At 37.7% G+C, this 20,722-nt stretch overlaps 3 protein-coding genes across 3 annotated transcripts in view; all 3 read left to right on the top strand.

The window, feature by feature from the left end:
- The window catches only part of LOC104445419 (mitogen-activated protein kinase kinase kinase 1-like), a 48,233-nt gene extending 44,589 nt beyond the window's left edge, over positions 1-3,644 (top strand). The window contains exons 5-9 of the mRNA XM_039308863.1: positions 879-1,036; positions 1,460-1,532; positions 1,777-1,836; positions 1,933-2,043; positions 3,407-3,644. Coding sequence (XP_039164797.1) covers positions 879-1,036; positions 1,460-1,532; positions 1,777-1,836; positions 1,933-2,043; positions 3,407-3,613 — 609 coding nt within the window. The 3' untranslated portion in view covers positions 3,614-3,644. The remainder of the gene's footprint in view (positions 1-878; positions 1,037-1,459; positions 1,533-1,776; positions 1,837-1,932; positions 2,044-3,406) is intronic.
- A 5,477-nt stretch (positions 3,645-9,121) lies between these two features.
- On the top strand, positions 9,122-18,937 carry LOC104439210 (disease resistance protein RPV1). Its single transcript, XM_039308857.1, has 7 exons — positions 9,122-9,701; positions 10,215-11,299; positions 11,437-11,721; positions 11,807-13,486; positions 13,673-13,720; positions 18,124-18,250; positions 18,361-18,937. The coding sequence occupies exons 2-7, from the start codon at positions 11,192-11,194 to the stop codon at positions 18,432-18,434; spliced, it is 2,322 nt and encodes a 773-aa protein (XP_039164791.1). The 5' UTR covers positions 9,122-9,701; positions 10,215-11,191; the 3' UTR covers positions 18,435-18,937.
- On the top strand, positions 9,223-9,671 carry LOC108958125 (toll/interleukin-1 receptor-like protein). The gene is made up of 2 exons (XM_018870062.2): positions 9,223-9,549; positions 9,636-9,671. Exons 1-2 carry the CDS (start codon positions 9,223-9,225, stop codon positions 9,669-9,671), a joined length of 363 nt encoding a protein of 120 aa, XP_018725607.2.
- Positions 18,938-20,722: the final 1,785 nt, after the last annotated feature.

Below are 20,722 nucleotides of genomic sequence, written 5' to 3'. Positions count from 1 at the left end.
AAGCAAAATTTGGTTTGCTAGACCTACAATCTGCTACATTTTGTGGGAATGAGGGATTAATGCAACATGACTTCTTCTGCCAGGTGCACTATGCAACTGTTTTTGTTGTCACTGTTGCAATTTAAAACCATGGTGACTTGGATATTCGTGTTTTATGAGGAAACCAACAAAAAGAAGAGCTCGGTCCCATGCGTTCTTGCCTTATTTTCCTTTAAGTTCACAAAATACTTTTAAATCTGGTGTAGACTTTTACTAAATTAACTCCCATCAAAGAGATTCTCACTAAACGCTGATTGGTTATTGAGAAGGTACTCTACCAAAGTGCACTTTAGGAAGCATAACCAACCTCAGGGCCTTGTCTAGGGGACTCTTGCCTTGGTACAGTTGATTTCTGTGGGAGTGGTGTTGTGGTGATCCAATCATTAGTTAGGTGTTATAAGAGGCCTAGACATCCAGCTTCATTAGGATGAATAAATGGTAAACATCACTGATGTAGTTTATTTCATTTTATTTGCTTTTTGGTATGGTTGTCTCTGATGAATCTTGTTAAAATATCCTATATCATTAACTTATGGGGTTTTGATGGGTTATATATATATATGTTTAGACTCCTCTCACCTAATAATTTAATCTTTTGCGTTTGGAAATGGTTTCAGAGCCATATTCTGTCTTAATTTATTTCTGTGCGTGGCTCTTTTTCATCAATTCTGTGTGCACTTCTCAGACCGGTTTTCACTTGAGAGGAGGTCTTAAAATATTCAACAGTGCTTGTTTATGTGTTTTCTATGTGCCTAGCATACATTTCATCTTCCACTACTTAGTAACTTAATTTTGGGTTGGATATTCTAACATATATAATTTTCTTTACTCTCTTCTAGGATGATAAGAAGCTTTACATATTCCTTGAGCTCATGACTGAAGGTTCACTTGAAACACTTTATCGCCAATATAACTTGAGTGATCTCCAAGTCTCTGCATACACTAAGCAGATTCTAAATGGTCTAAAGTATCTTCATGACCAGCATGTGGTACACAGGTATAAGAAAGATGCTCGACTTTGCTTTGTTAGTTTTTACTAATTGAAATAATGATTTGCACTTATCAATTCTGATGGAAGGTCGATTTTGTTAAGGAAAGAATTCATAACAAAACAAAGAGCACAGTGAAACTTATATTTTTGTTTCATGGCTCACCCGCTTGGTGCCTTTTGATGATACTTATTTTACTTACCCAAATATCATTCTGGAAACAAGGGAGTTGTCCAATCCTTGAACCAATATGTAGTGCCATGAGAATGATTTTGTAGAGCAGCTTAGACAAGATTATCTTACTATGTGAATGCTTGAAGGTGGAAATGTGAATTTGCAATATTGGTAACTGTGCGGGCGATTATAACTGTTTGTATATTCTAGGCACGGCTATGCTGAATTCTCATGCTTCCAGTTCCTCCAATCTGTAGGGATATTAAATGTGCTAACATATTGGTTGATGCAAGAAGTTGTGTGAAACTTGCAGACTTTGGATTGGCAAAGGTATGTCTCACGAAAGTGAATTCTCTCTCTCTCTCTCTCTCGGGGGCTCGCACATGTGCGATCAACAAAGATGCATGTACAGCTACATGCGTGTGCAGGAATTTTCACAGGCATTGAAGTAGTGCAGCACACATACAATTGGATGAGCGCATGACAAACATGCGTATAGACATGCACAAAGTGACATATATTGTCCTTTACTTTTCTAAAATGACATATCAACTTTCTGTGTTTATTCATACAGGCAATCAAAAAGAATGATGCTAAATCCTCCAAAGGAAGTTTTCGTTGGATGGCACCTGAGGTTTGCACCGTCTGCTGCCATTTTTTTTAGCATACTTTTATTAGTTGTGTTGCATGGCTTTTACTTTTCTTTCATCCTTGTTGTTGGTGAATGCAGGTCGTCAATCCAAAAAACAAAAGCTATGGATTGGCAGCTGATATTTGGAGCCTAGGGTGCACTGTTTTAGAGATGTTAACCCGCCAGTATCCATATTCCCACTTAGAAGAAGTATGTAATTAAGAACCTTCATTTCATGTTTTATATCCTTGAGATCTATGTTTTGCCAGAATTATTAACTAGTCGCAACTTTTTTGTTATTGCTACATTTTATGTGAGCTTGCTAAGTTGAGCGCATGTTGTGACAAGTCAATTCGGCCAGCATTCTGAGAAAAAGAAAATGAGCAGGAGCACTACTTAGAAAAGAGAGAGGACAGAGAATTCGATGATATTTATCAAGATTATCGTAATGTCAAAGGATATGCATAGTATTTATGGCCAACAGTTGCTTGAAACTCTGGAGCAAATGGTTATGTAACATGGTCTGAAGCCTCGGTTGAATGTCTGAATCTTGACTTTCTCATTTAAATAATTTGGCATTATTGTCTAATACTTTTAATTACTAGTATAAGTTCACAACGGCATAAGTTTAGATAATTGCATACTGACATCTGTATATAGTTCCCCACCAATAGATATGGGGTACACATATAACCCTAACATTCAGGCTCAAAACTTGAGCAGCCGAGAGAGATTGAAATCCTAATATTGGCATCGCAATCTGTGCTCCAGAGCAGCACTGACAGTGATTGCTTCGTCTTCCCTAGTGTGTCCTTTAATTGTGTGGTTGTCCTCTAATCTGTCGCTCGCCATTATCAACTTTGGTGTTTCCGCCATTGCCCTTGAGTGTTGATCCCTCGCTGCTCTTCTTTGGATAAATTGTTGACCTAAATGGTTGTCTCCTCTGCTAGATTTTGTCACTTTTGATATTAATGGTAACTTCTCCGTACATGTAGTAACGTTTCCATCTGGGATGGTATTTACTGGCTCTAGCCAGCAAATTACTTTATGACGTTGACGTTATCCCTTTTTAGGCATGACAGCATGGAAACGCCCTTTTGTCGATAGAATGGCTGCTGCTGAAGTTTGGAGTGCTCTTGTCTTCCTAGTGAATTGCGAACGTTGCACTGCTCTCATGCTCATCTTGGATTTATTTATTATAATGGAGAAAAAAATAATACCATCCTACTCAAAGCCATTGTAAAAACATGCAACTAACACCCCTTTTCTTTTTACTTTCTAATTTAGGACACTAAAAATTTTGAGCAAAAAGTAATATATACTCATGCTTTATTTGGAGCAGTTGGAAAACATTAATGTTGTTGGTCCTTGTGAACTGTTTACCTGTCATCCATGGTCTCCCACTTAAGCAATAACCGTGTTTCTAGAATGATTTGGTAGATGATTGCCTGAAGCATGATGCACTTATATTTGTCTACATATATTATTGATTTATGCAGCTATCACATGTTAGTTCCCCCTGGATTTATGATTAATACTAGTTTCTGCCACGTTCTCTCTCTTATTGTGGCAGGCGCCAGCAGTGTTCAAAATTGGCCAGGGTGAACTTCCTCCACTTCCCCCTTCTTTATCAAGAGATGCAGAAGACTTCATCTTAAGTTGCTTGGAAGTAAACCCGAATAAGCGGCCTTCTGCAGCGCAGTTGCTAGACCATGCCTTTGTGAGGAAGCCACCTACTCCTGGTTGTGCCTCACCTTGTTTCAACAACATGTTTTGCTAGGCCATCCCTTTTGGTCCATTGCTGAAGGTAATTTTACACTTTCTGTTATTTTGCTGTTGCATCGCTAGTGAGAGTATTCTTCTTTTGGGCTAATGCCAAAATAGCTTCATTAACTGACCACATTTCTACTGTTTACTCAATAAATTTTTAACTTTTAATGGTCTGCACTAAACTTTTAACTTGGAATAAATAGTCAGTCTATGTTCGGTTTCCCAATTCACTTACAAGCATTTCACATTTTACAGCTCTCTCCATAAGCTTTAATGTTTCCACCAGATCGTCCTGAACCTCTTCGACATAGTTACTTAGGGGAGAAGTAGGTGAAATTAATCATCAAGCCATGAAAACAACCATAATTGCAGTTTCCCTTTGCATATATTAGAACTTGGGAAAATTGACGGACCTCGTGAATGGTCTTGACATGATATTTACAATTCCCAGATAAACAGCACACTGTTTAATCATTATGCTGGACATTAGGATAGGAGAAACAGAATGCAGCAATATTTAGGTTTCTCTGGTGTTGATTTTCTCATAGGCTTTCCTCTACTTAAATTGTTGTTTGTGCACTCGCAATGCTGCTGCAATTCGTTGAACCGCTCAGTGTTCAGCGGCATATTGATAACCGGCAAACACTCCCATGGCAGCGCCAAGCTTACGATGTTATGCTTTCTTTTTGCCAGATGGGAAAAGTGTCTTAATATTTCATTCTTAATTAGGAAAGGGAATAGAAATTCTCTCTTTTTCAAAATATATATAAATAAGGTTAGTTGAGTCAGTTCGATTATCATTTAAAAAAAAAAACAAAGTGTGATTTCCACTCTCTCTCTAGCATATGTGAGATGGGGCAAGCGACTTGGAGTATCCGGATTTGGCGCGAACAGAGAAGCGAACGACTTGTCGTTTTATTGCTACTGCTCGTTTCATTTGGAAAGGCTGGATCCTTTCTGTTCCTTTTTCCTTCTTAAATAAACCAACCGATTAAGTGGGACTAATTTTTTTTCTTTCAACAAGTGGACTAATTAATTCAAATAAAAAATGATTGATTCCTTTTTCCCCTTTTTTTTGAACCTACTACGTTGGAGGGATGGACTTGCCTCCGAACCAAAGCCAATGTGCTCACGCAAGGCTGACGTCATTATTCAATAGGATGACGTGACCAGTGTTGGGAAGATATAAGTATAATTATTATCCAATTAAATAAGATTACATGTAATTAGAGAAATATACCAATTCGTAGGTGCCTATTCGAATCTAGATCTCTATGTAGGTGCAAAATAAGAAAATTTCGAGATGATGTCGAGATTAGCTCTTGAAGATAACTTTAAGTCAATTTTTGAAGTTAGTTGTCGAATTTAACTTTCGGAATCGAATCGGCCTTGGGTGCGTTTGTACTCTTGCAGGTGATCTCCACGGTCAGGGCAATTTTAGGGCGGTCTTCTTAAAGAAATGTTTCGTCTTCAACCTCACTAACTTAGTTGAAATGGGATTGTGCACGTTTTTACGATCAAAACATTGACAGATACCGTGGCATGACCAAGCCATGTCGAGCTTTGCTATCTTTGGCAAATGGGACCAATCCACTATCTAGAAGACTGATTTTCATGGAGAGAACTTGGCAAACTCTCTGCTTTCCTAGCACGTCCCCTAGAAAAAGCAAGAGACATCGTGTCGACTTAGTTATAACTAGTAATTTCAGCATGACTTTCTACATTCCAAACAGCTTTCTATAATCAAAAGAAGCTTTGACTCTGTCAATTTTTTTTTTAACCTATTGTAAAAATCGAAGTATTGACATATTAATAATTAATATTTTTTTTTTTATGTGCTGCGATAACTCCTACTACAAGAAGTAACAACAAAATATGAAGCAACATCTGTGCATCAACAAAAACCGCATTGGTGGCCTTAATTGGTGTCGTCAGTCAGTCTTCTTGCTCTCGCATATTTCAAAACCGGCTAGGGAAGAAGAAAAGGAAAGAAGAAAAGAAAAAGAAGAAAGGAAAAAAAAAAAAATAAAATAAAATTGCTCTGTCTCTTACCACGTTCATGTCGGGATCCCTACACCCTGCTCTTTACCTACGGTCGGATAAAAAAATAAATGAAACAGTCATGACTAAGCCAAGTGCAAAAAAAGAACGAATGTAGGACAAAGTCGAGGTGCTCGATCCAAGGCTGAAAGCGAGGAGACAATCCGAATGACCAAAAGCGGGGATGAGAGTCGAGACCCTCCTCGATTTGGAAGGAACGTGTCGGCGTATTTCTTCCTCTGCTTTGTCATCTCCATCGTCGCTGCTGATCCATCACCACCTGCGATGCCGCTCCCTCTCGTCTTTCTCTCCCCGTTCCGATCAAACAGTCGCAGCCTCATCTATCACCCATCACCGCACCAAAAGAACATGCACTTGGTATATACACTAAACTAAATCCGAATTGCCAAATTTGGTGGACCGCTTGTCATTTCAGTGGTCAATATTCAATTTGATATATATACTACACTTTTGTAATATAATTTCTACAATCAGAGTCAATGGTAAGAGGAGAGTTATCAATATTGGTTCAAGTATTGCAAGAAAATTTTCATCTTCACCCATGCTTGGAGTATAATTTGTTATGAGATTTCATACCACATTAATTGACTTGTCAATAATCAAGAAAATTGCCCAAAAAGTCCTACATCTATCGTATGACATTCACGTCAATGATTTCCGGCACTCTAACTTTCCCATTTCTCATCCTTTTTTTTTTTTTTTGACAGAGTTGATTTACGAGGGGAAAATGAATGTTTGTTTCTATCCCTTTTGTAACTAGGTAAAAAGATACAAATAAACCCGAAACTTTATGAATTGTGATATATTTACCCAAAACTTTTTTTTTCCGTGACACCAAAAAATGCAAACTTGTGTGATACCAAAAACCCTAAACTTTTGTTTTCTAACACCAAAAATTCCAAACTTATATTCACGTGATACATTTATCCAAAAAAAAATAGCGTCATAGAAAAAAGTTTGGTGTTTTTGGTGTCACAAATGAAAATTTTGGATTTTTTTTGTGTTATAAACAAAAGTTTTGAGTAAATATATCACACTGCACAAGTTTGAAATAAATGTGTCACATAGGTTATAACTCTGGGATTTTCAAAAAAAAATTTGAATAAATTTATCACAATGGATATATTTTAGGGCTTTTGTGTCTTTTACCATTTTAACTAAAACTGTAAAACGAATTGTGATTAGGACTGGAGGGCATGTTTGTTAGGCATTAAATAAAATTAAAAATTATTCTTCTTCTTTTTTTCCATCAAAATTTATATCATTACGGGCATTTGTTTAAAAAGATATTTCTTCTCTTATTAATATCAGCCCATTAGGTAATTGTTTATGATCTCGTACAACCCAAGAGCCAATGCAAGTGCAATTTGTATAATCTAATTTATGACAAGATTTGTAAAGTTGCTCCCTTTTCGAAAATTCAATTTAGTTCAAACTACGCATACACCATTTTTTTAAAGGGCCATGCTTTTCTTGCTCCGCATTTGACTTATACAAATCATTCCGCTGTGTTTTGATCGTATTAGCCGTTGCTTTTTCAAATGTTAACATGCTCAAACGTGGGGCCCATTCGCGTCCCTCTTTTTGATTTGTTTCGTATTCTTCTTCCACTTTCTCCTCCTTCTTAGTCCGCCCAAGCACAGTCCATTTAAGTTCTCTTTAGAATTCTGGCAATTCTTATGCCCCCAGCTTAGATGAGAAAATCATACCGAAAGTCCATTCCATTATCAACATGACTTGAAGCATCACTACGCAATCTTGCACATTATTAGCCGTTGGAGACACCAAACATTGAGTTTGCACATCAATGCTGAAGCCGGACAAGCTGCTCGAGTAATCGTCGACAGTGTCGGAGGTGTGGAGGATCCAGGCCAGTTAGCAAACTCGGAGGTGTACCAGTGGTAGTGCGTAGCGGAAGATGGACGGCTTGGAAAGGGAGTCCACGTGGATGAATGCAGGTCTTCGCCGTTTGATCAGACAAGCGGTGGACGTAGAAGAAGAAGAAGCGGAGCGAGAGATGTCGTTTTGGGAAGAGAGAGAAAGAAGATAGGCTGGGCGGGCGACGAAGTGGACCGCTTGTTGTTTTATGGGTGCCCATATCAAATGGAAATGCTGAATCTTTTTTTTTTTTTTTTTTTTTAAATAAGTAATTTATTAAATGGACTAATTAATTTAATAAAAAATGATTAATTTCTTCCCCTCTTATCAAGCAATGTTGGAGGGACGAACTTGCCTCAAAATCGATGTGCTCATGCATGTGAAGGTTGACATCATATTCCTAAGGATGATGTCACCCATGTCTAACGATATAAGTATAATTATTATATAATCACATAAGATTACATATAATTAAATAAGTATATTGATGTGTAAATGCTTGTTGAAACTAAATCTGTATGTGGATGTAAAACGAAACTTTTAGGACAAGATTGTTTTTAGCAATCAAACTCTTAGTGAATGTTTGAAGTTGGTCGTCGAATTTCTACTTTTATTCAAATTGATCCTAGTACAATGTACTCTTTTAGGTGGTCTCCGACTCTCCTTGGTCGAGTGACTGTTTGAGCTATTTAGAGGTCTACAAGTGCATGTTGTCTTCAGAGACAATACTTATGAGTGTTCATGTACACATATATGAGTAATTTGTTTAGTAATCCATGATGCAATGGATTCAGAACCTTTAGAAGAAACAATGTTACTTTAAAAAATAAATAAATAAGCTAGGCAAAACTTAACTTATTTATATTTTCTATTAGGTATACATTTTTTCAATTTAACTTAATTTACATGTGAAACAAGAGAGGAAATTTGCTCTAGAATCCAATTTTCTGCATTTATTATACTGCTAATTTCCTTATGACATATCTTTAGGTTAATATAATCCAAGACAAAGACATAGTTACGAGTTTACTTTTGCCATATTTCCTTGGATCATGAGTATAATATTATGATGCATTTTCTTCCTGTTATCAATATTTTGACTTTTAAATTATTATATTCATATAAGAAGTTATAAATATTATCATTTGAACAACCTTGGACTACTCTCTTGCATTACATTTCCTTTACCGTAGGTTATTCATGCTCGAAAACTTGCGAGTAAAGACATGTCCAAGTAAAGTGCGGACCAAGTAAGTAACAAAAACACCAAAAATAAAAATAAAAATTGGAGCTAATGCCGTTGCTTGAGCAGTTTAATGCTCAAGTTACTCAGCTGACCGTAATGGTTTGCTACCCGACCTAGCCCTCAAGAAAACAAGACGATGATTTGAATTTCGGAATATTTTTCGAGCTTGACCGGGTCAAACGTCCTTCTCTGTTTACTTGAAGCATCCGATGCCGATCCGATCCAGGCCGAAACCTCGAACATCCGGATCTTGCACGTGGGCGCTGGTCCATTTCGAGGAAGAGGGCTTTTGAGGTAATCATTGAGATCGGTTTGTGCATTCACATATGATTTTCTACTTTTGGTAACCCTAACGAAGACGCAGCTCCAACTCCGAGCAGGCAAAAACCAGAGCGAGACAGAGAGACCTTTTGCGAGAGAAGCCCCCCGAAAACATGGCAGCAACCGGTGGTTCCAGCGCGTCAGCTACCCGGTACGACGTGTTCTTGAGTTTCAGAGGGCCCGACACTCGCAACACCTTCACCGACTGTCTCTACCGGACCATGTTCGGCCAGGGGATTGTCGCCTACAGAGACAGTGAAGAGCTTCACGCTGGTGATCGGATCGACGATCTCCTGAGTGCGGTCGGCGAATCCAAGATCTGCATACCGGTCCTCTCCAGAGGCTATGCTTCGAGCGCTTGGTGCCTCCGCGAGCTCGCTCGAGTGACGGAGCTCCATGAATCGACTGGGAAGCCAGAGATCCTACCCATCTTCTTTGATGTCACGCCCATCGATGTCAAGCTCAGGACGGAACTGTACCTGAAGGACTTGGAGAAGCATGAGCAGAAGCACGGTGCTGAGATCAGGCAACGGTGGGAGGCGGCTCTGGGAAAAGTGGCTGAGATCAAGGGATGGGAAGTCCAAGGGAAAGCGTAAGTAAATGCTTATTAATGGAACTCTTTTCAAGCTTCAGTCCAAATGCTATCCTCTTATTCTTCTTGTAAATGGCAGTGAAAACTAGCTGGAGGGTTGTTTATTGTTAAAATATATTGGTTGATGTGGCGTAAATTCACTAATTCACCAACCGATTTTTGGTATATGAGCAGTAAATTTCATTTCTCACCGGGGAGGAAAAAACAGAGGCAATTCACTAAGCAGGGCCATTTTGGCTAGTGACAGTTATATGAGTGGATTTGATCTAATTCTAGAATGATGTCTGTAATTCGGACCGCAAAGGAACATCTTCTTTCTCAGAAATAGGGTCAAATTGTAAGTTTATCATACCAATCATATCCTATGGAGTGTATTACACCAAAATTCTTGTGGCTCTATAGAATTTACCTGAGACTTAAAAATAGTGATCCAACTCAAATGCTATCTGCTAGGAAGTAGTAATGAGATTATTATTTATTTTCTTTTAACTAAAAGTGTTTGGTATGTGGCAGACAAGGTGAAGTCATTGAACGCGTTGTGAAAGAGATTTTGCGTAAGCTAAAAGTAAAGCAAAGATCTCTGGACAACAAATTGGTTGGGGTAGAAAAACAAGTAGAAGCCATAATGGAGTTGTTAGATGTTGACTCTGGCACGGGTGTGCGTTTTGTTGGAATCCATGGAATGGGCGGGATCGGTAAAACCACTCTTGCTAAGAATGTTTTCAATGAATTATGTCTTCAGTTTGATGGCCAATGCAGCTTCATTGGGAACATCCGAGAATCATCAAAAGGAAATGGCCTAGTAAATCTGCAGAAACAGTTGGCATCTGACATCTCTGATTCTAGATTTGTAGAAAATTTTGGTAACACTGATGAAGGGATAGATAGCATAACAAGGAGAGCTAGTTCTAAGAAAGTTCTCATTGTTCTAGACGATGTAGACAAGAAAGAACAACTTAAGAAACTAGCTGGGCACCCTAACACTTTTGTTCTGGGAGTAGGATTATCATTACAACAAGAGACAAACGAATTTTGGATGAAGAGAAGGGAATATTAGCTTATGAAGTGAAGGAAATGGATCGTGATAAAGCGCTAGAACTTTTCAGTTTGCATGCATTTAAAGGGGTCTCTCCTCCCAATACTTATCGAAGTCTCTCTCAAGAAGTTGTATTTATGACCGGGGGACTCCCATTGGCTCTTGAAGTCATAGGTTCCTATCTTCATGACCAAAAAGTGGAAATATGGAAAGAAATGCTGGAAATGTTGAAGAATGTACCTCATGATGAAGTCCGGGATAAGTTGAAGATAAGTTATAATGCATTAGGAGATGAGGAAAAAGAAGTTTTCTTGATATCGCATGCTTCTTCATATATGAAAATAAATTATGGGCAGCCTATTTTTGGGATGCTTGCCATCTTTACCCCCATAAGTCATTGAAAAAACTTACTGATTTGTGTCTAATTAAAATTGTTGATGGTGATACTATATGGATGCATGATCAATTGAGAGATCTTGGAAGAGACATTGTTAAAAAAGAATGTGCCCCTAGTAGGTTGTGGAATGACAGAGAAGCTTTGGAAGTAATGAGATCGAAAGAGGTAAGGTAAAAGTAGGATCCATACATTATCCACCATGAAATTATTTTCCACTTCCCATTTAAGATATTCCTTTTAGGCATTCTAAAGGACAAATTAATGTTTGTAAGCTCATACTCGTTGATGGTTTCTATTGGCAGAGAAAGGACAAAGTTAAAGCACTCAATTTAGGTCAATATAATTCGGATCCCATCAGCATTGTGGATGAAGAACTTGAGAGGATGCCAAATCTAAAATTTCTCAAGTTATATAATGGGACTTTTGCCGGAGACATCAACAATTATCTCCAAGAGCTAAGATGGCTTTCTTGGCGCTCTCCTCCTTTAGATTGTAGAATGGCCAATTTGCACTTGAAAAATCTAGCACTTTTTGAACTTTCATATAATATGAACACCAAAAACTGGGGCGGATGGAACATTTTGAAGGTGTGAATTCGTACTTTTGTTCTATTAAATACACATAGTATTCTCTGTTTAATCCTCTCTGATAATATTTCAGTGACCTTTGCAGATGGAAAACAAATTGAAAGTTCTTTCTCTTAGGTATTGTAATGGTTTGAAGCAGACTCCAGACTTTTCTGGATGCATGAGTTTGGAGATACTATCTCTTGATCACGGTCAATCCTTGCAAGAAGTTGACTCCTCTATTGGGAAACTAAAAGATCTTACTCACTTGCAAATTCATTGGTGTTATTTACTACAAAATTTGCCTAAACAGATTGGAGGACTGGTGAATCTAAAGCACTTTTCTATCCTGGGATGTCACAAAATCAAGAAACTTCCAGACATCGGGAAACTAATATTATTGTCTAAGTTGGAGATATCACAAACAAAACTTACAAGTTTACCTGATTCTATTGGTAATGCAAAGAACCTATCATCCCTTGATCTATCATACACGTTAATCAAGAAACTTCCGATTTCTATTGGAGAGCTTACACAACTCAAGTTCCTTTCACTCTCTAATTGTCAAAAATTTGTGGAGCTTTCGGAATCAATAGGTAATTTGACAACATTACAGAATTTGGATCTCTCAAGAACAAAACTTGTTGAGTTACCTAATTCGATAAAAAATCTCAAGCACTTGAAGGTAATGGAGATGGAAAGTTGTCCAATACAGAGGTTGCCTATCGGTATTGGCATGCTAGAGAGGTTGGAGGAGCTCAATGTCCGATATTGTCAACAACTTGCAGGTGAACTCCCAACTGAAATTGGCAAACTGTTGTCTCTAAGTATCCTAGACATATCACATATCTGTGTTTGTGCAGGACCAATGGAAATCAATTCTCTCACGCGACTCCAAAAGCTGGATTTATCATTTTGTGATGAGCTTCAAGAGTTGCCAAAACTTCCCTCGAGTTTGAATTGTCTATCTATTCAATCGGCATCATTGCGATTAGTTCCGGATCTCAGTAACCTCACAAATCTAATGAATTTGAAACTGTCCAACAAATTTGGGCAGGCACTTGCTGAGGCATCAACTCTTCAATTGCAATGGGTTGGGAAGTTATCCAAATTGGAGGAATTGGAGTTGTGCCTTTCAGATCTTCCCGTGCCATCAAAGGAGTTGGGTTGCTTACCTCAACTTAAAAAACTTACCTTACCTCGCATGGATAGTTTCGACTTGGTAGTTGTTGGACCACAATTTTTGCACTTGAAAAATTTGTCCACCTTGCATCTTTGTTGCTGTCCGCTAAGGGAAATTCAACTCAATGGGCTTGAACTATTGGGAGATTTGGTTGTGAAATATTGCGAGTTTTTGGAGGGATTGTCAGTTATTTCATCGAGCTTGAGGAAGCTCTCTAGAATGGGAGTTAAAAATTGCCCAAAGCTACTTCAAATTCGATTTCTCAATACGATGGAATCACTGGAGAGACTTAGAGTTAGAGACTGTGAATCCCTAGGAGGGTTGTATGGTTTATCAAATTTGAAGAAGTTGAAGACTTTAATGTTCAGCATGTGCCCTGTGCTACGAGTTATTGAGGGCCTTGAAGAATTGGAGCTTTTGCGGTGGTTGTATTTCTTCACGTGTCCATCGTTGAAAGTGTTGACTAATCTATCCAACTCAAAGATACCAAATGAATGCAAGATAGATGTAAAAAACTGTGAGAAGTTACCAGCTTCCGATTTTTGCCATTACGGGGATTATAGAGAGAAGATTCTTGACTGGACGAGGAGGGGATTAAGCCAAGTGCGCATTCCTTCTACCCTTAATTTATTTTTCAAACTTTAATTTTTCGGAATCGTAGGCGGTAGGCATGACTTTTCTTTCCCTTGTTCCGTTACTTTTATCTCTCTCTCTACGTTCCATAAACAGCCACGTCGTGTGGTTCTTTCTCTGTTAACATTTCTCAATACTCGGCCTTCTTCCTTTCAGGAGGGTGCGGCGCGGTTCTTCGAACGTGGCCAACCGCTCATCGTACAGGTATGGTCTCTTCTACGGACCCAAAATTCTTCTCGTGTTGATGAAGTGAGAAAATTTCTTTTTCTCGAGTGTGTTGGATGAAAATTTTATCTTTCGTGAACTCAATATATTCTCAAATATCGAAGAGCTTAAGTATTGCAAAATGAAATTAATGTCGTTTTCAGAAAATAAGTTGCAGTCTCTAGAGATCTTTGTGCTATAATGAAAATAATAAACGTTCCCTAAAACCAAATTAACTCGAATTTTTCTTTCAAATATGGGGGAGTTCGTGAGCAGAGAGATGAGTTTAAGGTAGAAGATAGAGATCCTAAAATATCACTTGAGTCAAATTAAATTTCAATTACATAATTTTTGCCTATAGGGAGTAACCTCGTTAAACTAGACGCGTAGATGCACTTTGTGAATAGTCTAGAAGGTAGACACCTGAGATGATTATTAACTGTTTCACATGTCAACCAAAAAATTATGAGTATAATTATTTCTTACACTGGCAATTGACGTAATAAAGATCCTTCATATAAACAAGAAAGTGATTCTGTCAATATTTCCCCAACCAAAGATAAAAATCTCGAGCATGGGCACAAAAGTAAAGCTCAACTGTAGTTAACTGTTTGAATATATTTCTTTTAAACAACTACAATTTCCTTCATATCTTAAACTGAAAAAATAAATATATAGAAAGAATATATAATTAATATATTTTGAAAGATTTGAGGTGTTACAATTGGGTGAGCCACGAGAAAAGGAATAGTAGTGAAAAAATATATACCAAAAATAGAGTTAGTTTATATGCAATACCCACTTCTCAACAATGTTCTACTTATCCTGCTTCGCCTGTTAGACTAACGATATGGTTTGGCATTCTCCATTAGAAGGCAAGCACGTGAAATAGTACAACTCTATCATTTGCCCTATTTTTACATATTGCTTGATATTACAATTTTTTCTTGTCAAAGGATTTGTTCAAGTTTTCTATTAAATAGAAAGAATTCGGTAAAAAATAGAGCTGCCTGTACAGAACATATAATTCATGATATCCGTTTATCTAGCAGAACATATTTTCTTTTCCTGATAGCTGAATCTGATTAGAGTGAAACGCAAAGTAGCCAATAAAATTTGGGTGAAATATGTACATACTTCATGGATATTGAATCAATATACTGTTAATTCGTTGGATAATTATGTTGAGTTCATCAAGTTCTTTTTTATGAATACATGTCAAAAGCTAATAAAGCCAGGGACTTTTGTTGGAGACGTCAACAATCATTGCCTAAAGCTAAGATGGCTTTCTTGGGGTTTTCCTCCTCTAGATTGTAGAATGACCAAATCTGCACTTGAAAAATCTAGTAATTTTCAAACTTTCACACAATAGAAACACCAAAAACCAGGGTGGATGAAAAGTTTTGAAAGTCTGAATTTGTACTTTTGTTCTCTCAACATAGTATTTTTTTTTCTTTGACCCCTCTCTAATAATGTTTTAACTACGTTTGCAGATGTTAAAAAATTGGAAGTTCCTTATGACACATTACCTGAATATCGAGATGGTTTCGTAACATTGAAATGGATTGGTTACCCGAGTTTGGAGACATTGCATTTTCACAACTGTCTAAACTTGCAAAAATTTGACTCCTCTGTTGGGAAGATGAAAGTTCTTACTCACTTGGACATTATTCGATGTACGAATATTTGTACTTTGCCCGAAGAGATTGGAGGATTGGTGAATTTGATGCACTTCTCTATCAAAAAGTGCTCTCAAATGGAGAAACTTCCATACCCTATAGGGAAATTAGGATCATTGTCTAAGTTGGATATATCGTCCTCAAGAATTACAAGTTTACCTGATTCAATTGGCAATGCAAAACATCTATCATTCCTAAATCTTTCGGGCACACCAATTGTGGAACTTCCAATTTCCATCGGAGAGCTTACGAGACTTGAGTTTCTTTCACTCAAATATTGTCGAAATTTGGGGGAGCTTCCAGAATCAATAGGCAACTTGACATCATTACAGAAGTTGAATCTCTCAGGGACAAGCATTGTTGAGTTACCTAATTCGATAAAAAATCTGAAGCAACTGAAGGTGATGAGGATGGGATTTAGTCCAATAAGGAGGTTACCCGCCAATATAGAAATGCTAGAGAAGTTGGAGGTGCTCTATGCCAAACATTGTGAACAACTAGCAGGCGAACTTCCGACTCAAATTGGCAAACTATTTTCTTTAAGTGTCCTCGACATTTCTTATACCCGTATTAGTGCAGTGCCGATGGCAATCAATTACCTCACACGACTCCAAAAGCTGGATTTGACACATTGTAATGAGCTTCAAGAGTTGCCAAAGCTTCCCTCGAGTTTGCATTGTCTACGTGTTCACTCAGCATCATTGCAATTAGTTTCGGATCTTAGTAACCTCACGAATCTAGTGGAAATGCTTTTGTCTAATGGCTTTGGACAAGCACCTGCCCAACTTTCAAACCCAATGCAAACTTTCCAATTGCAATGGGTTGGAAAGTTATCTAAGCTGGAGAAGTTGAGCTGGGGCCTTTTGGATTTTCCCATTTCGTCAACAGAGTTGGGTTGCCTAGCTCAACTTAGAGAACTCACTTTATCTGGCATGGACAATTTTGACTCGATAGTTGTTGGACCACAATTTTCCAACTTGAAAAATTTGTCCATATTGTGTCTTCATAGCTCTCCATTGAGAGAAATTCAATTGGATGGGCTTGAACTATTGAGAAATTTAGGCGTGAGAGAGTGCAAGTTTCTCGAGCGACTGTCAATAATTTCGTTAAGCTTGAGGAAGCTCTATAAAATGGAAGTTTTAGATTGCCCAAAGCTACTTGAAATTCAATTTCCCAGTACAATGGAATCATTAGAGGAACTTCGAGTTGGCTGCTGCGATTCCCTGGGAGGGTTGCACAATTTATCAAACTCAAAGAAGCTGAAGGCTTTGTGGATCTACCAATGCAATGGGCTACGGGTTGTTGAGGGCCTTGAGGAATTGGAGCTTTTAGGTTTTTTGTATCTTTCTAGGTGTGGATCGTTGGAAAGGTTGATTGATGTATCCAACTCAAAGATACCAAATGAATGCAGGATAGAAGTATGGGGTTGCATGAAACTAAGTAGTTATGAGGGTACTTACCGGGGCTACAAAGAGATGATTCTTGTCATGATGGGAATGACATTCAACAAGGTGCGCCTTCCTTCTACCCTTCACTTATTTTTCAAATTTTCATTTTACAGAAACGCATGTAGTAGGCATCGCATTTACTCATTTTCGCTTGTTCCATTTGCTTCCTTGTCTCTTTGTCTCTCTCTTGCATGTCTTAATTCATACTTTTTTTTTTTTTTTTATATAAATCTATTGATTATGGTTAGGTCCACTATTAGTGTAAAAGAAACATTCATTATTTTACTGTCTGAACTTAATTTTGTAATCAAATTTTTCAACGTGTCAACCATCCAATGGTGAGTGTGTAAATTGTTTCTCACACAAGCAGTGGGCTTAATAAAGATCCTTTACATAACTAAAGGACGATTTTATTAATATTCCATCAAGCAAAGATAAAAATCACGCTCTCTACACTTATCCTTTAGAGTTTAAAATGAACTAATAAATAATATATAAAAAAATACGATTTATGTAATATGAAAGATTTGAAGTAGTACTTACTGGGTGAGCCATGAGAAAAGGAAAAATAGTAAAAAAAGGTATACCAGGAACAGAGCTTATATGCAATACCCACTACTCAACAATGTTCTACTTATTGAGCTATGCCTAGCAAACTTTAACTGTATGGTTTGCAGTCAACTTAGAAAGGCAAGCATGCGAAATAGTACAACTCTATCATTCGTCAAAACTTTAAATATTGCTTGATATTCACTCCTTTTCTTGTCTAAGATTTATCAAACAGAAAAATTCGTTAAAAAAGAAGAAGAAGATGCCAGTACAAAACATATAGTTCATGATATCACGTACATCTTTATCTAGTCAAATGGCGGAACATAATTTTTTTTTTCTTTTTATGATAGTTAAATCTAATTAGAGCGGAATATGAAGTAGCCAAAAATTGTAGGTGAAATATCTACATAGTTAATAGATATATAATCATTATACTGCTAATCGTTGGATAATTATGTTGAGTTCATCAAGTCCTTTCACGTGGATATTTGCTGGAAATTAATAAAGCTCTGGATTATGATAGATCTGCTAGCACTCGTTTGCATAATTAATTTTCAACATGATGTGTAAGCCAAGGTGTATAATGTACACCTTGGTTTACACATGATCCATAAATAAAATAAAATGTGCTTTGTACCTTGACTATGATATGAAGCATTGGAATGGTCGGACTTCAAAGCAGATGGATTGGATGAGAAGACTGATTCATTTTTTCTTGTACTAGGAAGATGCAAGGGAAACAGATGCAGAAGAATCAACGATGGAGACCAATAACTACTATTCTCAGAACTTGCCATTGACTATAGGTTTTCTATGGTCTCCAGAACCCGACACTGAGCTCGATTCTACAAGTAAGTCACTGCTGTTAAAATGAATTGAACTAATCTTCGGATGTTCTGCTGCTATTTTGGATATAATATCATCTATTAGCTTCCCTCAATAGTACAAACTATTCTTACAGGCTTGAATAATTCCCAAGTTCCTCCACGAACCACATCTTCAGATGCTTCCAGAAGTTCATGCTCAATTCTATAAGCAAAATGCGACTGATTCTAGCAATGGAGAGATGAATGAATTCACAATGTGATCGAGTTTGGGAATCTGTGAAATTGCCAGAAGTATTGGAGTTTGCTCTAAGGACATGTTCCCCCTCTCCCAGGTCCATCACAAGAGAAACTTTATGTGGATTTGTTCGAGGTAATTAATTCCATTTTATGAAAACCCGTTTGGGTGCCACATCGATTTCCGATACATATGATACTTTTCTCAAAGGTGCGCAATATCGGACCAGGTCAAGCTCTAGGTATTGGTACGTTCTTCTAATTATTTGTGCCTTAGGTCCCTCTTTTTTTTCATGCCCTGAGAAGTCATTTTTAAGCAGTTAAAGAAGAGGATGACTTAATTCTCCAGATAACCCAATATTTTGGAGTCAGTTGCGGTGATTGTTATCAATTTTTTGGTCATATACAGCAAGGCACTGTATCTTTATCCATTTTTGGTAGATTAATGGTTCTATCAAAGTTGCTCAAATACTAAAGAATGCCAAAATACTAAAAAAATAAAAATAAAATGACCGAAACAGGCAAGCTGGAAATAGACTGTATCTGGGGCTGTTGATCATTAATCTAAACTAGCTCACCGTACACATGAACTTGAAAAGAAAAAAGACAGTGAAATAAGAAAGTGGTGACGGCAAGCCTCTAGAAAAAACTCTTCTCCCTTCACGGATGTGGAGGAGACCTCTAGTCCTATGTGCTACCGATCGAGTTCCCGGGAAATGGATTATTGGACTTCACTGGATAAAGCAGGCCGCCCAGGGACTAGTTTTCGAGTTGATTACGCTGAAGCTACTGTAGAATGGTTTCCATATGCAATATATGGAGAGCTAGGAATGACTTGCTGCATATTGCTCCTCCTGTTGACGTTGGGAGGAATCCCCTTGTGCTTGCAGCAAGATATAGCATCGAAGGGTACATAAGCTGCTGTAGAGAAAGGTTATTCTGATTTGGCATTTGCCTGAAGTGTATCGGTATGCTAGGCCTTTAATAACTAGTCTTGTGACTGTTTTGGATATTTGGGCAGTTAGTGTTCACGTTCTAGTTGGAGCTAAGGTTGTTGCTTGAGTAGTGTGCTAATAATATTGTTAGGTTTGGATAAATTATAGAGCGGACAATTTGATTGAGATCTTTGATTAATCAACTTTGAGGATGGTAGGTCTAAAGTTTTTTTTTTTTTTAAATCTCAGTAGGTCTCAAGTTTGAAAAGGTGGGATTCGATGTATTTAGGTTTCATTGATTCACTAAACAATGATTATCACCACAAAAATGATTATGGTCACCTGTTATTTATCACAACAAAAACAAAATATCTTGATTAACTAAACAATAATTCAAGTGGTTTGGAAGAGTTATGCCAATGATTGTAGGGAGCTACACAGTGAACTTCCTCCTGAACAGAGGAGATCAGACCATTTGAGAAAAGCAAGGGTTGGGATCAATTCGTTGAATTCTGCCGAAACGGACTAGGTAGGATGGGCAGCAAGAAAGGGTGACATCGTGAACGTCGCTAATATCGTGATCAAACGGTCCCAGATTGAAACAATCTGATCCAAAGGTGGGGAATAACGACAGGCTTGACTTCCTCGGCAAGTTTTGCACGCTAAGGACGCGATCGACGCATTTCCAAAAGTTTATTTACCTTTTAGACCATCTAGATCATAATCGATGAAGCTTGAGACTAGCGAGGGCAAGTGATCGACGTCATGCTACATTTTGCAATAGACCGTCATCTTGCAACTTCCTCTGCCATTCACTGGAGAAACAACCTGTAATAGTGAATATATTCAATGATCTCATGTCTCTGATAGAGAGGCCAGCAACATCATGACCTATTTTCTTATCAACTAGGATCTCACCTGCGTTCTTTAAATCCATCACGAGCTTATTAAACTCATCTAAGTGGTCTCTAGTGGAAGTACATTCAGACTTTTGAAACAGAAACATCATCTTCAACATATGATAATTATTTAAACCCTTTCTCATATAAAGAAATTTTCCTCATAACACTACGGCATCTCTCTTCTCCACCACTGCTATTAAAATCTCATCTGATGGTATCAACATGATTATACTTTTTGCCCTCTCCATTAGCTCATCTTTATTGGCATCTTTTATCATTTCCCACAACTAAGCCTTGCCATCCAATGTCTCGTCTTGCTTCACCACCCAAGTTGTTTCTCCTGTTAAATTTTTGAATTTCTATTTTGCTCTAGGCATAGTTGTAACAACAAAATTTCCGAATAACGATCATACAAGAAAAACTCC

The sequence above is a fragment of the Eucalyptus grandis genome, chromosome 3 (genome assembly GCF_016545825.1).
Source record: "Eucalyptus grandis isolate ANBG69807.140 chromosome 3, ASM1654582v1, whole genome shotgun sequence".
Taxonomy (NCBI): Eukaryota; Viridiplantae; Streptophyta; class Magnoliopsida; order Myrtales; family Myrtaceae; genus Eucalyptus; species Eucalyptus grandis.
Note: the sequence above shows the minus strand (reverse complement) of the source record. Positions and strands in the feature narration are given on the sequence as shown.

Coding starts and splice junctions, on each gene's coding strand:
- LOC108958125 (XM_018870062.2), top strand. CDS start 9,223: ATGGCAGCAACCGGTGGTTCCAGCGCGTCAGCTACCCGGTACGACGTG. Junction 9,550..9,635: donor TCCTACCCATCTTCTTTGAT/GTCACGCCCATC, acceptor TGCTGAGATCAG/GCAACGGTGGGAGGCGGCTC.
- LOC104439210 (XM_039308857.1), top strand. CDS start 11,192: ATGCATGATCAATTGAGAGATCTTGGAAGAGACATTGTTAAAAAAGAA. Junction 11,722..11,806: donor GCGGATGGAACATTTTGAAG/GTGTGAATTCGT, acceptor TGACCTTTGCAG/ATGGAAAACAAATTGAAAGT. Junction 18,251..18,360: donor CACTGAGCTCGATTCTACAA/GTAAGTCACTGC, acceptor CTATTCTTACAG/GCTTGAATAATTCCCAAGTT.